Genomic DNA, 15,021 nt, shown 5'->3' on the forward strand with positions numbered 1-15,021 from the left:
TTTCAAAATTCATGACAGAAGCTTTGTGGCCTGCATTAGGTAATTGATATTGTCTGCCTTTATTTGTATCACTTGTATTTCCTGATTTTCATCTGCCTCCATATATCAAAGGCCTGCATCTGACTGCAGCAAATGCATAATTTCTCACAGTCATGGATGCCCATTAAAACCAAAGAAACTACTTTGAAAGGAAGAAGTAGATTCAGTATATCCTGGTTAACTAGCTCTCCTATTTTGTTATTCATTCTGCTGTATCCTAGAAATGTATTATTTTCTTAAACTTTAAACTATTTAGTCTTATTTTATGTTAATTATAGAAATATAAGAAATTAAATGTGTTTTGAAAACTATTATATCGTGAGCAAAAGTAGGAGATTTTCCTTAAGTGTGTTTTTGTTCAATCTTTGTTTTGTTTTCAGTCTTTCTTCAATCAATCACAAAGTAAATCTCGTTATATTTCACACCTGTCCTACATGACTTAGGACTGTCTCAATTTATTTTTTAGAAATTTTAAGTTTTCCTTAAACTAGTCTAAGATGATGTTTACAACAATATTTTGCTTTGTATTCTTTGATTCTACAACCACATCAAGGAGTTTTTAGTTTAAAAAGCTACTTAGGTTTCCTACTAAAACACAGCAGCATCCTTGGAGATTGCTTCCAAGACTGGGGCAGGGAAAGTAAAAGATGAGCCTGGAATATCTTACTGTGCCAGAAAGTAAGTAAAAAAGTTAAAAGGAGAGAGCGGCTAGCTTGAAAGGGCTCCCACTGCCAAAATCTGGGACAATCACAATAAATAATAACAGCAATAGATTTTAACCCATTAAATAAAATAAGTCCATGAGTGCACACTGCTAACAAATAAATACATACGTTAATAAGGGAGAAGGGAAAGCTTTTCTTTACAGTGGAATGCAGTAAATTATTAAATTTCCAAGGAATGATAGAGTTAGAAAAGTCATCATTTGGCATCATCATGATAATTGATTCAGTCAAGAATCATGAGTGGATGCTAAAACTCGTGGGTGCAAGTTTGATGAGCAGAAGGATATTTGCATAGTTTCAAAATACCTTCCCACAAATTACTTAGTAATTACAAAAGGAAAAATCGTAACTTTAAGTGGAGAAACCTGGGAGACACAATCTTAACCAATTGATTAAAATCAATCACCTCATGGTGTGTTGCGCTGAAAAGGATCATCATCACTTAGGCAGTGTATCCCTGCCAAAAATGCATAACCTGAATCTACTCATGCAGAAACAGCAGACACACCCAACCGTGGCTGGTATTCTTCAAAAATGTTGATATCATAAAAGACAAAGACTGTTCTAGAAAAAACAATGTAAAAAAAATCTATATCATATGTGTGTGTGTGTGTGTGTGTATATATATATATATTTATATATATATATATATATATATATATATTTAGATAGATCTTTCCACATATACATGCACCACCTAATGACATTTCAGTCAATGATGGACTGCGTATACCAGAGTGGTCCCATAAGATTAGTACCATATAGCCTATGTGTGTAGTAGGTATGTAGGTATGTAGTAGGCTATACCATCTAGGTTTGTGTAAGTACTGTAGGGGGGAAATCATTGTCATCTACCCTTCTAGGTTCTTCTGGCTAGTCTAAAAATTAAATTGACATGAGACAGATTAACAGGAGAAAAACAAAAGTTTAATAACATGTATATGTGGAAGAAACCCAAGAAAACCAAGTAACTCGCCAAAATGCCCAAAGCCCTCACCTTAAATACCATCCTCAGCTAAAGACAAAAGAGCTTAGGGGTGGGGAGAGTCAGGGACTTTAAAGGGAAGGAGGGCAATTCACAGGTAGGTGAAAGGGAACAAATGTTTGGAAAATAAGTGGCGACACAGAAACAGAAGAATACAGAGGAGAGCCTAACAAACGCTTTTCTAGGTTTCTCCCTGCCTACCAGTTAGTTCACATACTAGAGTGATAGCTCACTTCCTGAGACAGGTTTTTTTTAACTGAATTCTTTTAGGCAGTTAAGGGGGAGGTAACAAGAAAAACTTTCCGAGTCTTCTGTTTCTTTAAAATAGCCTAAAATAATCCTCATATTAAAGAGACATGTTTTGGGGTGGCAAATTTTGTTCCCTTTCAGTACACTCAGATATTTGCACAATGGCAAAATCACCTAAAGATGCATTTTTCAGAACATGTCCCTGTCATTAAACAATGCATGACTGTACATAGAGAGAGGGAAAGCAAATGTGGCAAAATTGAGTGAAGCTCATATGAGAACTCTTTGTACTCTTCTTGAAACTTTTTTTGTGTGTGTGAGGAAGATTGGCCCTGAGCTAACATCTATTGCCAATATTCCTCTTTTTGCTTAAGGAAGATTGTCACTGAGCTAACATCTGTGCCAGTTTTCTATTTTGTATGTGGGATGCCACCACAGCATGGCTTGATGAGCTGTGTGTAGGTCCACACCCAGGATCCAAACCCGTGAACCCTGGACTGCCAGAGTGGAGTACACGAACTTAACCACTACACGACTGGCTGGCCCTTTAAACTTTTCTTTAAAAAAGTTACCCAGATAAGAGAAATGCAAATCAAAACTACAGTGAGATATCACTTCACATCCATTAAGATGGCTACTATCAGAAAAACAGAAGTAGCAAGTGTTGGCGAGGATGCAGAGAAATTGGAACACTTGTGCATTGTTGGTGGAAATGTAAAATGGTGTAACCATTATGGAAAACAGTATGAGGTTCTTCAAAAAATTAAAAATAGAATTACCATATGATCCAGGAATCTCACTTTGGGGTATATTTCCAGTAGAATTTGTTTGTTTATTTTTATTTTTTTGCTGAGGAATATTATCCCTGAGCTAACATCTGTGCCAGTCTTCCTCCACTTTATGTGTGGGTTGCCACCACAGCATGGCTGACAAGTATAGATCTATGCCCAGGATGTGAACCCACAACCCTGGGCTGCCTAAGTGGAGCGTGCCAAACTTAACCACTGTGTCACAAGGCTGGCTTCTCCAATAGAATTTAAAGCAGGATCTTGAAGAGATATTTGAACACCTATGTTTGTTGAAATATTATTCACATAGCCAAGAGGTGGAAGCAACCCAAATGTCCATTGATGGGTGAATGGGTAAATAAAATGTGGTATATATGTGAAAGGAATATTATGTAGCCTTTAAAAAGAAGGAAATCCTCTCACATGCTACAACATGGATGAATCTCAAGGATATTTTGCTAAGTGAAAAAAGCCAGTTACAAAAGGACAAATGCTATATGATTCTACTCATACAAAGCATCTAAAATAATTAAAATCGTAGAAACAGAAAGTAGAAGAGTGGTTGCCAAGGACTGGGAGTAGGTAGGAGAAGGAATTAGTGTTTTATGAATATAAAGTTTCAGTTTTGCAAGATGAAAGTTATAGATCTGTTGCACAACAATGTGAATATACTTACTACTGAACTGTACCCTTAAAAATGGTTAAGATGGTAAATTTAATGTTGTGTTACCCAGGTAATTCTGATGGTAGCCAGGTTTTGGAACCTGGCAATAAAAGGGTTAAGAGTATGGAGTATCTCCCCTCTTGTCCTCTTCTCACCTTACTCCACCTCTCCAACCCCAGTGGTTTTAATATCATGTGAAAATTAGGCTACTTAATAAAGGTAGGAGAGAGAGCAATTTCTTTACCTTCCTGACTCTGTATTTCTGTCTTCTACAGATTGAAAAACTGAAGCAGCAGTTGAACGAAACGAAGGAAAAAGCCCAAGAGGAGAAGGAAAAATTGGTGAGTATCTATGTGCACTAATACTCCACTTACTGGGTGGTCAGGTTTCTGGCAAGCTCATGTTTTAAGACACAATGAGAGGGGCCGGCCTCGTGGCTGGGTGGTTGACTTTGGTGGCCCAGGGTTTCACTGCTTCAGATCCTGCGAGCAGACCTAGTACCACTCATCAAGCCATGCTGAGGCAGCGTCCCACATACCACAACTAGAAGCACCTACAACTAGAATATACAACTAGGTACTGGGGGGCTTCAGGGAGAAAGATAAAAAGAAAAAAGATTGGCAACAGATGTTAGCTCAGGTGCCAATCTTAAAAAAAAAAGAAAAAGAAACAATGAGAATAGGTGAATAGGTCCTATGAGCAGCTCAGCAACCTTAAAGCTCGTTCACTTGATTGTATAGAAGCTCAAAAATAACATAAAAATATGTTATTTTAGAAAATCATCTGGTATTAGTGGTCCTTACTGATCCTGAGTTTGTCATTCTTTCTAGGACTTTTCAGTGGACAGAGTTAGGAAATACATATATTTTTAAAGATTGAAATATACCATAAAATATATCATGAGCCCATACTAATACTTCCAATTCAGATGCAGGAATACAAGGTTTTTACTTAACTTTATCTATGTCTTCTTTCTCCCTCACTAAAAATCCCGGTTCCTTTTTTTTTTTTTTTTTTTAAGCAGGGAACGATTCACCCTGAGCTAACATCTGTTGCCAATCCTCCTCTTTTTGCTTGAGGAAGATTCACCCTGAGCTAATGATCTGTGCCAATCTTCCTCTGTTTTTCATATGTGAGTCACCACCTCAGCATGAGCACCAGTGAGTGGTGTAGGTCCATGCCCAGAAAACAAACCCAGGCTGCCAAAGAGGAGCACACTGGACTTAACCACTAGCCCACGAGGCTGGCACCTCTTTCCTTCTTTCTTTATTAGAGATATTGACCCTTCCTTTGTCTCTTAAGCTTGCTAATTTCAACTTAGGGTCAAGGATGTTATTTATCTTTCTTACGGATTAAAGATTTGTTTAGACTTCTCATACCTCTTTTCAATAAATAATAATAAATTTTCTATACAAGATCAGCTCATTGTAGAATTTTTTTCTTATTCAAGGCATTTGGTATCTTTTAACAAAAATTAGAACTTTATGCAAAAATAAAAAGGGAACATTTCTTCAAAGAAGATAGACAAATGGCTTAAGGCTTCAAATGGAACATAACTCTGTGGGACTTCTTTTCTTTTTCCTAACTCATTTACCTGGGTTTTTTTGCATACAGGAACAAAAGTACACTGTGCAAATAAGTGAGCTGGAGGGACAGTTCCATCAAAAAGCCAGAGAAATTAGCATGATTCAGACAGAGCTGAAAACAGTAAAACAATTCCAGAAGAGAAAAATCCAAGTGGAGAAAGAATTAGATGATGTGAGTTTTTTTCTTTTTCTAAAAAAAAAGGAGATTACAATTAACTACATACATCTGCAAAAGCCTTCATAAACATTTATTCCCAGGAGATGGTAAAGGACTCTGACATTTTAGAGCTTTTTTTGAGGAAAAAAGGGTAAGACATATCAGTTTAGGACTGGATGCAAAAGGTCTTGATGGTTAGACTTTTTTTTTTCTGAGCATTATTTCTTTGTAAATTCACCAAATTTTAGTCAACACACCCTCCCCACATTTATCAGCAGTAAAACCTTTGGACTGACTCCAATAAGAAACAAAGTACGGTTTTTGGAAAACGTTAGGGGCAAATTAGCAGAATCTTAAAGGAAAATATGTTTAGACTGATGAATGATAATTGTAGAAAATTTTGGAAGGTTCTCTGGGTAGGGGTGGGTGGGTTGAGGAAGACTGAGTACTTTCAGAAAGTTTCTCTGACCTTGCTGTGCTCTCTTACTTTCCATTCCCTTAGCTCAGAATATAGTTTTATTGTATTAATTATAATGCAATAAAGGGCACAGATGAGTGCTGAGCACAGGTCGCTGAAATCAGCTTTATGAATTTGAACAAGTTACTTAACCTCTCTATACCTTGGTTTCCTCATGTAAAATGAGGATAGTAATGTTTAGTGTCTCATAGGGTTGTTGTAAGGATTAAATGAATTCATATATGTAAAGTGCTTAAAATAGTGTATATCACATAGTGAGAATTATATTAACAGCAGTGTGTAGCTCTCTGCAAAAAAAAGTCCTAATTTGTATCCTTTGCTGATTTCCTTGGTGTAAATGCTTTTATTATGGCCAATTTCAAGCTACCAATGCTTTAACAACCTACTAGCAAAATTCCTGGTAGGAGCTGGCTCTCACACACCACTGAATATACATGAATACTGTATTTGTAGTAGGACTAGTAATAGAAGTAGTATTGCCACCAAGAATAACCATATAGCATGTAGTGTAGCGTTAAAAGTTGGTGCTCTGAAGTCAGACTGCCAGACAATAAATACTGTCTTCACTACTTGGATAGCCTGTTAAATTTCCTTGTCTGGAACATGGAGATGAGAATAATAGTACCAACTTCAAAGGGACATTGGGAAGAATAAATAAAATGTTTTTAATGTTTAGCACTGTGTGACAAATACCACCTGCTGTTGCTTATCCTGATGCTGTTATTACTCCTGCTAAAATTATTTTTATTACAATTAATATTATTTAAGGCCCTTCCTCTATCCCGTTTAGTGCCTCTCATTCTCAATCATGGTGTGTCCTCCAAGCGTGCAGTCTCCCTCAAGCACTTTTCTGGCAACCCACAGCCCTAATTAGCAGGAGTAAGCTTTTCTGGGAAACCAAACTTCCTGTATCCTGTTTCTGTTTACCATTTAGCTAACTTCCAGATTGAAGGAGTATATGAGAAACGAATAAGGTAGATAAGATAATGTGGTGGTTGAGATCATGAACTTTATGTCCTGGCTCTGTAGCTGATAGCTGTGTGGCCTTGGATACTCTGTTAACATCTCTGATTCTCAGACTCCTCATTTGTAAAATGTGGCTATAATATCACCTGCCTCCTCTCAGAGATGTGGATTGAATAACGTAATGTGTGTAAAATACTTAGCACGTTGGCTCCTACTAATCCCTAGTAAGAGTGGTAGCATAGTAGTTTCTAATGTTTTTATTACTGTCATGATCACATACCTTTAAAAATATTAATAGAGGACTCTTAGAAGCTCATTTAAATAAATGAGTTGGCACATTTCAGGCAAGGTGGAGAGTGGGAAGACACTTTCTTAGCTTGGAAGGAATTTGGTTTAACTCTTCCTATCATAATTTCATAGTTATCCCAAAACCTTCCCGTGAAGCTAACTTTGTTCATGAACTTGATTACTTGTTGCTTTGTAACTGTTGCTTTAAAATTGTTCTTAATTTCCCTAGCTCACTATTATACAAATTCCTTTGCAGTATTTTCTGGGGAACTCTCTCCTCTTCTGAGTTTCAAGCCCTTTAATGTCCTTAAAAATAGTAGTTCTATAACTGTCTTCTCTAGTTATTTTATGTTTGTTTTCTTCTTTAATCTTCATAAACTAAGGATAATAAAAGGAGCCAAGTCATCTGCTTGTGTGTGTACTTGTCACTGCTCACTAGTTCCTAGACTAGTACTTAACAATAAAATTTGGTAAATGAGTGATATAAGGCAACTATATAAAACTAAAACCTTTCATAGAATTCACAGAATCTTGGCCCTGGAAGAAACTTTAGGGCCTATTTAAGCCATTCTACAGATGAGGAAAACTGAGGCACAAAGATGTTAAGTGACTTCCATGGTAAATGTAGAGCTGGCAGCAGAATCCTAGAGTCCTGAATCCCTGTCTAACACCTTTAGTCTGGCTTCTTCTCTTCTTCACTTGCATTAATTACCTACTACTGCAGAACAAATTACCCCCAAATCTAATAGCTTAACACAATAATAAACACTTGTTAAAAGCACAATTTCTGTGGGTCAGGAATTCGTGAGCAGTTTAGCTGGGCAGTTCTGGCTCAAGGTCTCTCTTGAGATTGCATTCAAGATATCAGCCAGGGCTAGAGTCATCTGAAGGCTTGATTGGAGCTTGAGGATCTGCTTCCAAGATGCCAGCTTGCATGGCTGTTGGCAAGTTGGTGCTGGTTGTTACTGGGAGCCCTCAACTTCTTCCCACACGAGCCTCTTCGTAAGCTGCCTGAGTGTCCTCACAACTTGATGGATGATTTTACCAAGAGTGAGTAATCCAAGAGGAAGTCAGACAGAAACTATCCTTTTCTTGAACTAGCCTTGGAAATCACATAGCATTACTTCTGTCATATTCTATTAGCTAGAAGTGAATTCCTAAGTCTGGCTCACATTCTAAGGATGGGGAATTAGGTTCCATCATTTGAAGGGAGGATTGTCAAAGAAGTTGTGGACATATTTTAAAATCACCACACAACTTCAGTCCAAAGTACACACTGCTGCAAGAATAATCTTAAAATATCACAGTTCTGATCACCTCCCTCAAGAATCTTCTTTACTATTTCTCCACTGTAAACAGAAGATTGTCCAGATGCCTTAGTGTGAAAGTCAAGACCCTACATCTACTTTGGTAGGTTTTTATCTCCTTTTACTATCTCCCCATGCACACCCCCTTTAATCCACCCAAACTGGGTATTCACTCATCCCTGAAGTCTTTTCTACTTTTCTTACTTTGTTCACACTGCTTTTTCTGTTGGGGATATACTCCATATACTTTAATGGACAGATCTTTGTCCATTAAAATTTTACCAATCCTGGGGGCCGGTCCCGCGGCTGAGTGGTTAAATTTGCTCACTCCACTTTGGCGCCCGAGGGTTTCACTGGTTCAGATCCTGGGTGCGAACATGGCACTGCTCGTCAGCCAACACTGGGGCAGCGTCCCACATGCCACAACTAGAAGAACCCACAACTATAAACTACAACTATGTACTGGGGGGACTTGGGGAGAAAAAGCAGAAAAAAAAATTCACCTATCCTTCAAAGGCTCAGCTCAAATACATGTTTTCCCTGAGGCCTTTGCCCAGAGTCCTGTTTAAAAGTAATAATTTTCTTCCTGGCATTTGCAGCAACTTGGATAAAACTTGAGGGCATTATGCTAAGTGAAGTAAGCCACACAGAGAAAGACAAATACTGTATCATATCACTTATATGTGAAATCTAAAAAAAGCCAAACACAGAGAAACAAAGAATAGAGTGGCAGTTACCTGGGCTGTGGGGAGGGGGAAATGGGGAGATATTGGTCAAAGGGTACAAACTTCCAGTCATAAGACTGACAAGTTCCGGAGAATCTAATATATAGCATGGTGATTGTAGCTAATAATAGTGTATTATATACCTGAAAGTTGCTAACAGAGTAGATCTTAAATGTTTTCACCACAAAAAAGAAATGGAATTATGTGACAATATGGAGGTGTTAGCTAATGCTATGGTGGTAATCGTTTTGTAATATAAGAGTGTATCAAATCAACACATTGCACCTCTTAAAAACGTACACAGTGTGGCAAAAACTGGACAAAATCCAAATGTCCACGGGCAGGAGAAGTGATATACACACCATTGTATATTCATATAAGGGATTAATACTCCACAGTAAAAACAACCAAACTACAGATGAGGCATTAACATGCATAATCCCCCCAAACAGTACGTTCAGCAAAAGATGCCTATCAAAAAAATGCTTTTCAACTCCTAAAACATATCTCTTTTAAGGTACCTTTCTGATACTCCTGTAGAAGTCGACTTCCATGAAGTGTCAGAACAGAAGAGTGGTTCCCTCTGAGAAAATTTGAAAGGAAGTTTCCTGGGTTGATGGAAATGTTCTATACATTCGTCTGGCTCACAGTTACAACGGTTTATACATTTATCACATTTCACTGTATGCTTTTTACATTTACATTTTTAACGTCAAAAATAATTGTTTTCAAAACTAAAAAAAAACTAAAAAAAAAGTACGCAATGTTATATATTAGTTGTATCTCAAAACTGGAAAAAAATAAAAATAAACGATATTTTTAAAGTAATAATTTAGAAATTTTAAAGATTGTAAATGCTTTGAGGCATGAACAGGGTTGTCCTTTGTACTCATCGAAATACAAGATACAAGCCATGCTCAGTAGATCTTTGTTAAATGCTGAGTGGATCTTCCTCATTAAAAGTATAATTGAAGGCGTATCAAGTTTTCTGTTAACCAGATGGGAAGAATCCTTTCACAATGTTATGTATATCAAATCATCATGATGTACACTTAAATACCTTACAATTTTATTTGTCGATTATACCTCAATAAAGCTGAAAAAAAAGTTTTCTAGACATCAGCATCATGGCAGAGTAAGAGGTTCCCTTTGTCTCTCCCCTCTAAATTACAACCAAACAGACATCCATTGGCCAACAGAGGATTCCCTACACAGCACAACAGGATACCTAAGAGATCCAGGGAGCTTTACATCTGAAGGTGGATGGACTGGACTCCCAGAAAGCAGTGGAACTACGGGAGCAGCCCTCTCCCTGACCTCCTGTGGCAGCAGTCCAGGGTGCAGATCCTCATACAGCAGCCCACATGACTGAGAGTGGAGGTGAGGGTAGCCCTGCCCCGTGCACCCAAATGCCTGTGGGGTGGCAGTGGTCCTGTGCATGCATGAATACCTGAGGGGTGGTGGCGGCAGCCAGTGGTAGCCCCACCCCACAACTGTCAGTAGAATGGTGGTAGCAGCAGTGGCCCGACCCACATAACTGAAAGCAGGCAAGGCGGGAGCACCCAGCCCCCAGTGGTAGTACCCCTGACACCAACTCCACCAGCAGTGGTGGCTGCATACAAGTCCTTGGGTCCCTGGGCCTCCATGAGTGACAGTGACACCTATGAACCCAGCACCCCAGCAGTGGTGCAACCAGCACCCCCAGACAACTGGGGAACAGCTGTACAGATGGCGCACAGGACAACAGCATCTGAGTCCATGGAGAGCCAGTGGAGGAATATGAGACCCAAGCAACCAGAAGCAAAGTAACCAAAGCCATATCCAAATAAGAGAAGGTGATTTCTACCACAGATGTGCCAGCAGAGGATCAGTTCATCAAACACCATGAACTAGAGTAATATGGCAGAACAGAAGGAAAATGACAACTCTCCAGAAACCAAATCTGAAGTCATAGAAAATTGCAATCTAACTGATGGAGAATTCAAAATAGCTGTCATAAAGAAACAATGAATTACAAGAAAACTCAGAAAACAATTCAGTGAGCTCAGGAATAAAATTAATGAACAGAAGAAATACTTTGCCAAAAAGATTGAAGCTCCAAAACAAACAAACAAACAAAAAAAACAAACAGAAATTCTGGATATAAAGAACACAATTAATGAGATAAAAGATAATGTAGAAAGCATTAAAAATAGAGTAGACCTTCTGGAGGAGAGAATTAATGAGCTCAAAGATAGAAACATAGAAATGACTCAGATGAAGGAGGACAGAGAACTAAGATTTTTTTAAAAATGGAGAAATTCTTCAAGAAATATCCAACTCAAGGGCCAGCCTAGTGATGTGGCAGTTAAGTTTGCGTGCTCTGCTTTGGTGGCCCAGGGTTCATGGGTTTGGATCCCGAGTGTGGACCTACACACCACTCATCAAGCCATGCTGTGGTGGCATCCCACATACAAAACAGAGGAAGATTGGCACAGATGTTAGCTCAGGAACAATTTTCCTCAAGCAAAAAGAGGAAGATTGGAAACAGATGTTAGCTCAGGGCCAATCTTCCTCACCAAAAAAAAAAAAAGAGAGAGAGAGGGAAACATCACTTAGGAAAAGTACCATAAGGATTATAGATATTCTAGAGGAGGAAGAGAGGGAGAAAGGAGCAGAGAGCTTATTCAAAGAAATAATAGCTGAGAACTTCCCAAACCTGGGGAAATAACTGGACATGCAAGTACATGAAGCTAATAGAACTCCTAATTACCTCAATGCAAAAAGACCTTCTCCAAGACATATAATATTAAAACTGTCAAAAGTCAGTGACAAAGAAAAAATATTAAAGGCAGCAAGACAGAAGAAAATAACCTCCAAAGGAGCCGCCACCAGGCTTTCAGTGGATTTCTCAGCAGAAACCTTATAGGCTAGAAGAGAGTAGAATGATATATTCAAAATACTGAAAGACAAAAACTATCAGCCAAGAATACTCTATCCAGTGAAACTGTCCTTCAGATATGATGGAGAAATAAGAGTTTTCCCAGAAAAACAAAAGCTGAGGGAGTTCATTGCCCCAGACCTACTTTACAATAATGTTGAAGGGAGCCCTCCTACCTGAAACAAAAAGGCAAATGTTTACAAAGCTTTTAGCAAGGAGATAAATAGACAGACAAAATTAGAAAATTGCAGCTCTATTTCAGAATAGGTTAGCAAACAATTATAACATAAAGGATAAAGGGAAAGGAAACATTAAAAAATAACTATAAACAAATTAGGTCACAAACTCACAACACAAAAAAGAATAATTTGTGATAACAAAAATATAGAAGGAGAAGGGAAAGGGATAGAACCTGCATAGGTTAATGGAGATAAGAGGCTATCAGAAAAGGGACTATCTCGTCTATGAGATCCTTTATACAAACCTCATGGTAACCAAGAAACAAAAAATCCGAGCAGAGTAACAAATCATAAATAAAGAGAAAACTGAGAAAACAATCATAGAAAACCACAAAACAGAAATGGCAGGCAGAAATATAAGGAAAAAGAAACAATGGAAATATAGAATAATTGGAAAACAAAAGATAAAATGGCAATGTTAAGTCCTCATATATCAGTAAATCACTCTAAATGTAAATGGATTGAACTTACCAATCAAAAAACACAGAGTGGCTGGATGGATTAAAAAACAAGACCCAACAATAAGCTGCCTCCAGGAAACACATCTCAGCTCTAAAGACAAACATAGGCTCAAAGTGAAGGGAAGGAAGATGATACTCCAAGAAAATGGAAAGCAAAAGAAAGTGGGTGGAGCCATACTTATAACAGACAAAGGAGATTTCAAGATAAAAAAGATAATGAGAGACAAAGATAGGTATTATATAATGATAAAAGGGACATTCCATCAAGAAGACATAACACTTATTAATATACGTGCACCTAATACAGGAGCACCAAAGTATATAAAGCAATTATTAACAGAACTGAAGGGAGAAATTGAAGAGAAATAAAGAGAGAATTGCAACACAGTAATAGTAGGGGACCTTAAAACCCCACTTACGTCAATGGATAGATCATCCACACAGAAAGTCAACAAGGAAACAGTAACCTTAAGTGAAACACTAGACTAAATGGACTTAAAAGATACATATGGAACGTTGCATCCAAAAACAGTAGCATACACATTCTTCTCAAGTGCACATAGAACATGCTCAAAGATAGACCATATGTTGGGAAGCAAGGCAAGCCTCAATAAATTTAAGAAATAGAAATCATATCAACCATCTTTTCCAACTACAATGTTGTGAAACTAGAAATCAACTACCAGAAAATAGCTGGGAAAATCACAGATATGTGGAGACTAAACAACATGCTACTGAACAATTATTGGATCAATGAAGAAATCAAAGGAGAAATGAAAAAATACCTGGAGACAAATGAAAATGAAAACACAACATAACAAAACCTATAGGATGCAGCAAAAGCAGTACTAAGAGGGAAATTTATAGCAATACAGGCCTAACTCAAAAAGCAAGAAAAATCTCAAACAAGCTTACACCACACCTAAAAGAACCAGAAAAAGAAGAACAAATAAAGCTCCAAGTTAGTAGAAGGAAGAAATAATAAAAAACAGAGCAGAAATAAACGAAATAGAGAGTAGGAAAACAATAGAAAGGATCGATGAAACTAAGAGCTGATTTTTTTGAGAAGATAAACAAAATTGACAAAACCTTAGCCAGACTCATTAAGAAAAAAGAGAGAAGCCTCAAATAAAATCAGAAATGAATAGGGAGAAATTACAACAGACACTACGGAAATACAAAGGATTATAAGAGAATACTGTGAAAAGCTATATGCCAACGAACTTGATAACCTAGAAGAAATGGATAAATTCTTAGAATCATACAACCTCCCAAAACTGAATCAAGAAGAAATAGAGAATCGGAATAGACCAATCACAAGCAGAGAGATGGAAACAGTAATCGAAAACCTCCCAAAAAACAAAAGTCCAAGACCAGACAGCTTTTCTGGTGAATTCTACAAAACGTTCAAAGAAGATTTAATTCCTATCCTTCTCAAATTAGTATGAGAAATTGAAGAGTACTGGATGTTTCCTAACTCATTTTATAAGGCCAACATTACCCTGATACCAAAACTAGACAAGGACAACACAAAAAAGGAAAACTATAGAACAATGTCTCTGGTGAACATAGATGAAAAAAATCCTCAACAAAATATTAGCAAATCAAATACAACAATACATTACAAGGATCATACACCATGATCAACTGGGATCTTTTCCAGGGATGCAGGGATGGTTCAACATCCACAAAGCAATCAATATGATACACCAAATTAATAAAATGAGGAATGAAAATCACACGATTGTCTCAATAGAGGCAGAGAAAACATTTGACAAGGTTCAACATTCATTTATGATAAAAACTCTTGGGGCTGGCCTCGTGGCACAGCAGTTAAGTGTGCACGTTCCGCTTTGGCAGCTGGGGGTTCACCAGTTTGGATCCTTCGTGTGGACATGGCACCGCTTGACAAGCCATACTGTGGTATGCATCCCACATATAAAATAGAGGAAGATGGGCACAGATGTTAGCTCAGGGCCAGTATTCCTCAGCAAAAAGAGGAAGATTGGTGGCAGATGTTAGCTTAGGGCTAGTCTTCCTCAAAAAAAAAAAAAACTCTCAATAAAATGGGTATAGAAGGAAAGTATCTAAACATAATAAAGCCCATATATGACAAACCCACAGCCAACATCATACCTAATGGTAAAAAACTGAAAGCCATTCCTCTAAGAACAGGAACAAGACAAGGGTTCCCAGTCTTGCCACTGTTATTCAACATAGTACCAGAAGTTTTAGCTAGAGCAATTAGGTAAGAAAAAGAAATAAAATGCATCCAAATTGAAAAGAAAGCAGTAAAACTCTCACTGTTTGCAGATGACATGATTCTCTATATAGAAAACCCTAATGAATTCACCAGAAAACTATTAGAAATAATCAACAACTACAGCAAAGTTTCAGGGTACAAAATCAACATACAAAAATCAGCTGCATTTCTGTACACTAAT

The 15,021-nt window shown here is 37.6% G+C and overlaps 1 protein-coding gene across 2 annotated transcripts in view; it reads left to right on the plus strand.

The window, feature by feature from the left end:
- The window catches only part of BBOF1 (basal body orientation factor 1), a 61,889-nt gene that overhangs the window by 10,782 nt on the left and 36,086 nt on the right, over positions 1 to 15,021 (plus strand). For both annotated transcript variants that reach the window (XM_046646959.1, XM_046646960.1), the window contains exons 3-4: positions 3,726 to 3,791; positions 5,065 to 5,208. In XM_046646959.1, coding sequence (XP_046502915.1) covers positions 3,726 to 3,791; positions 5,065 to 5,208 — 210 coding nt within the window. The remainder of the gene's footprint in view (positions 1 to 3,725; positions 3,792 to 5,064; positions 5,209 to 15,021) is intronic.

Source organism: Equus quagga, chromosome 20 (genome assembly GCF_021613505.1).
Source record: "Equus quagga isolate Etosha38 chromosome 20, UCLA_HA_Equagga_1.0, whole genome shotgun sequence".
NCBI classification, from domain to species: domain Eukaryota; kingdom Metazoa; phylum Chordata; class Mammalia; order Perissodactyla; family Equidae; genus Equus; species Equus quagga.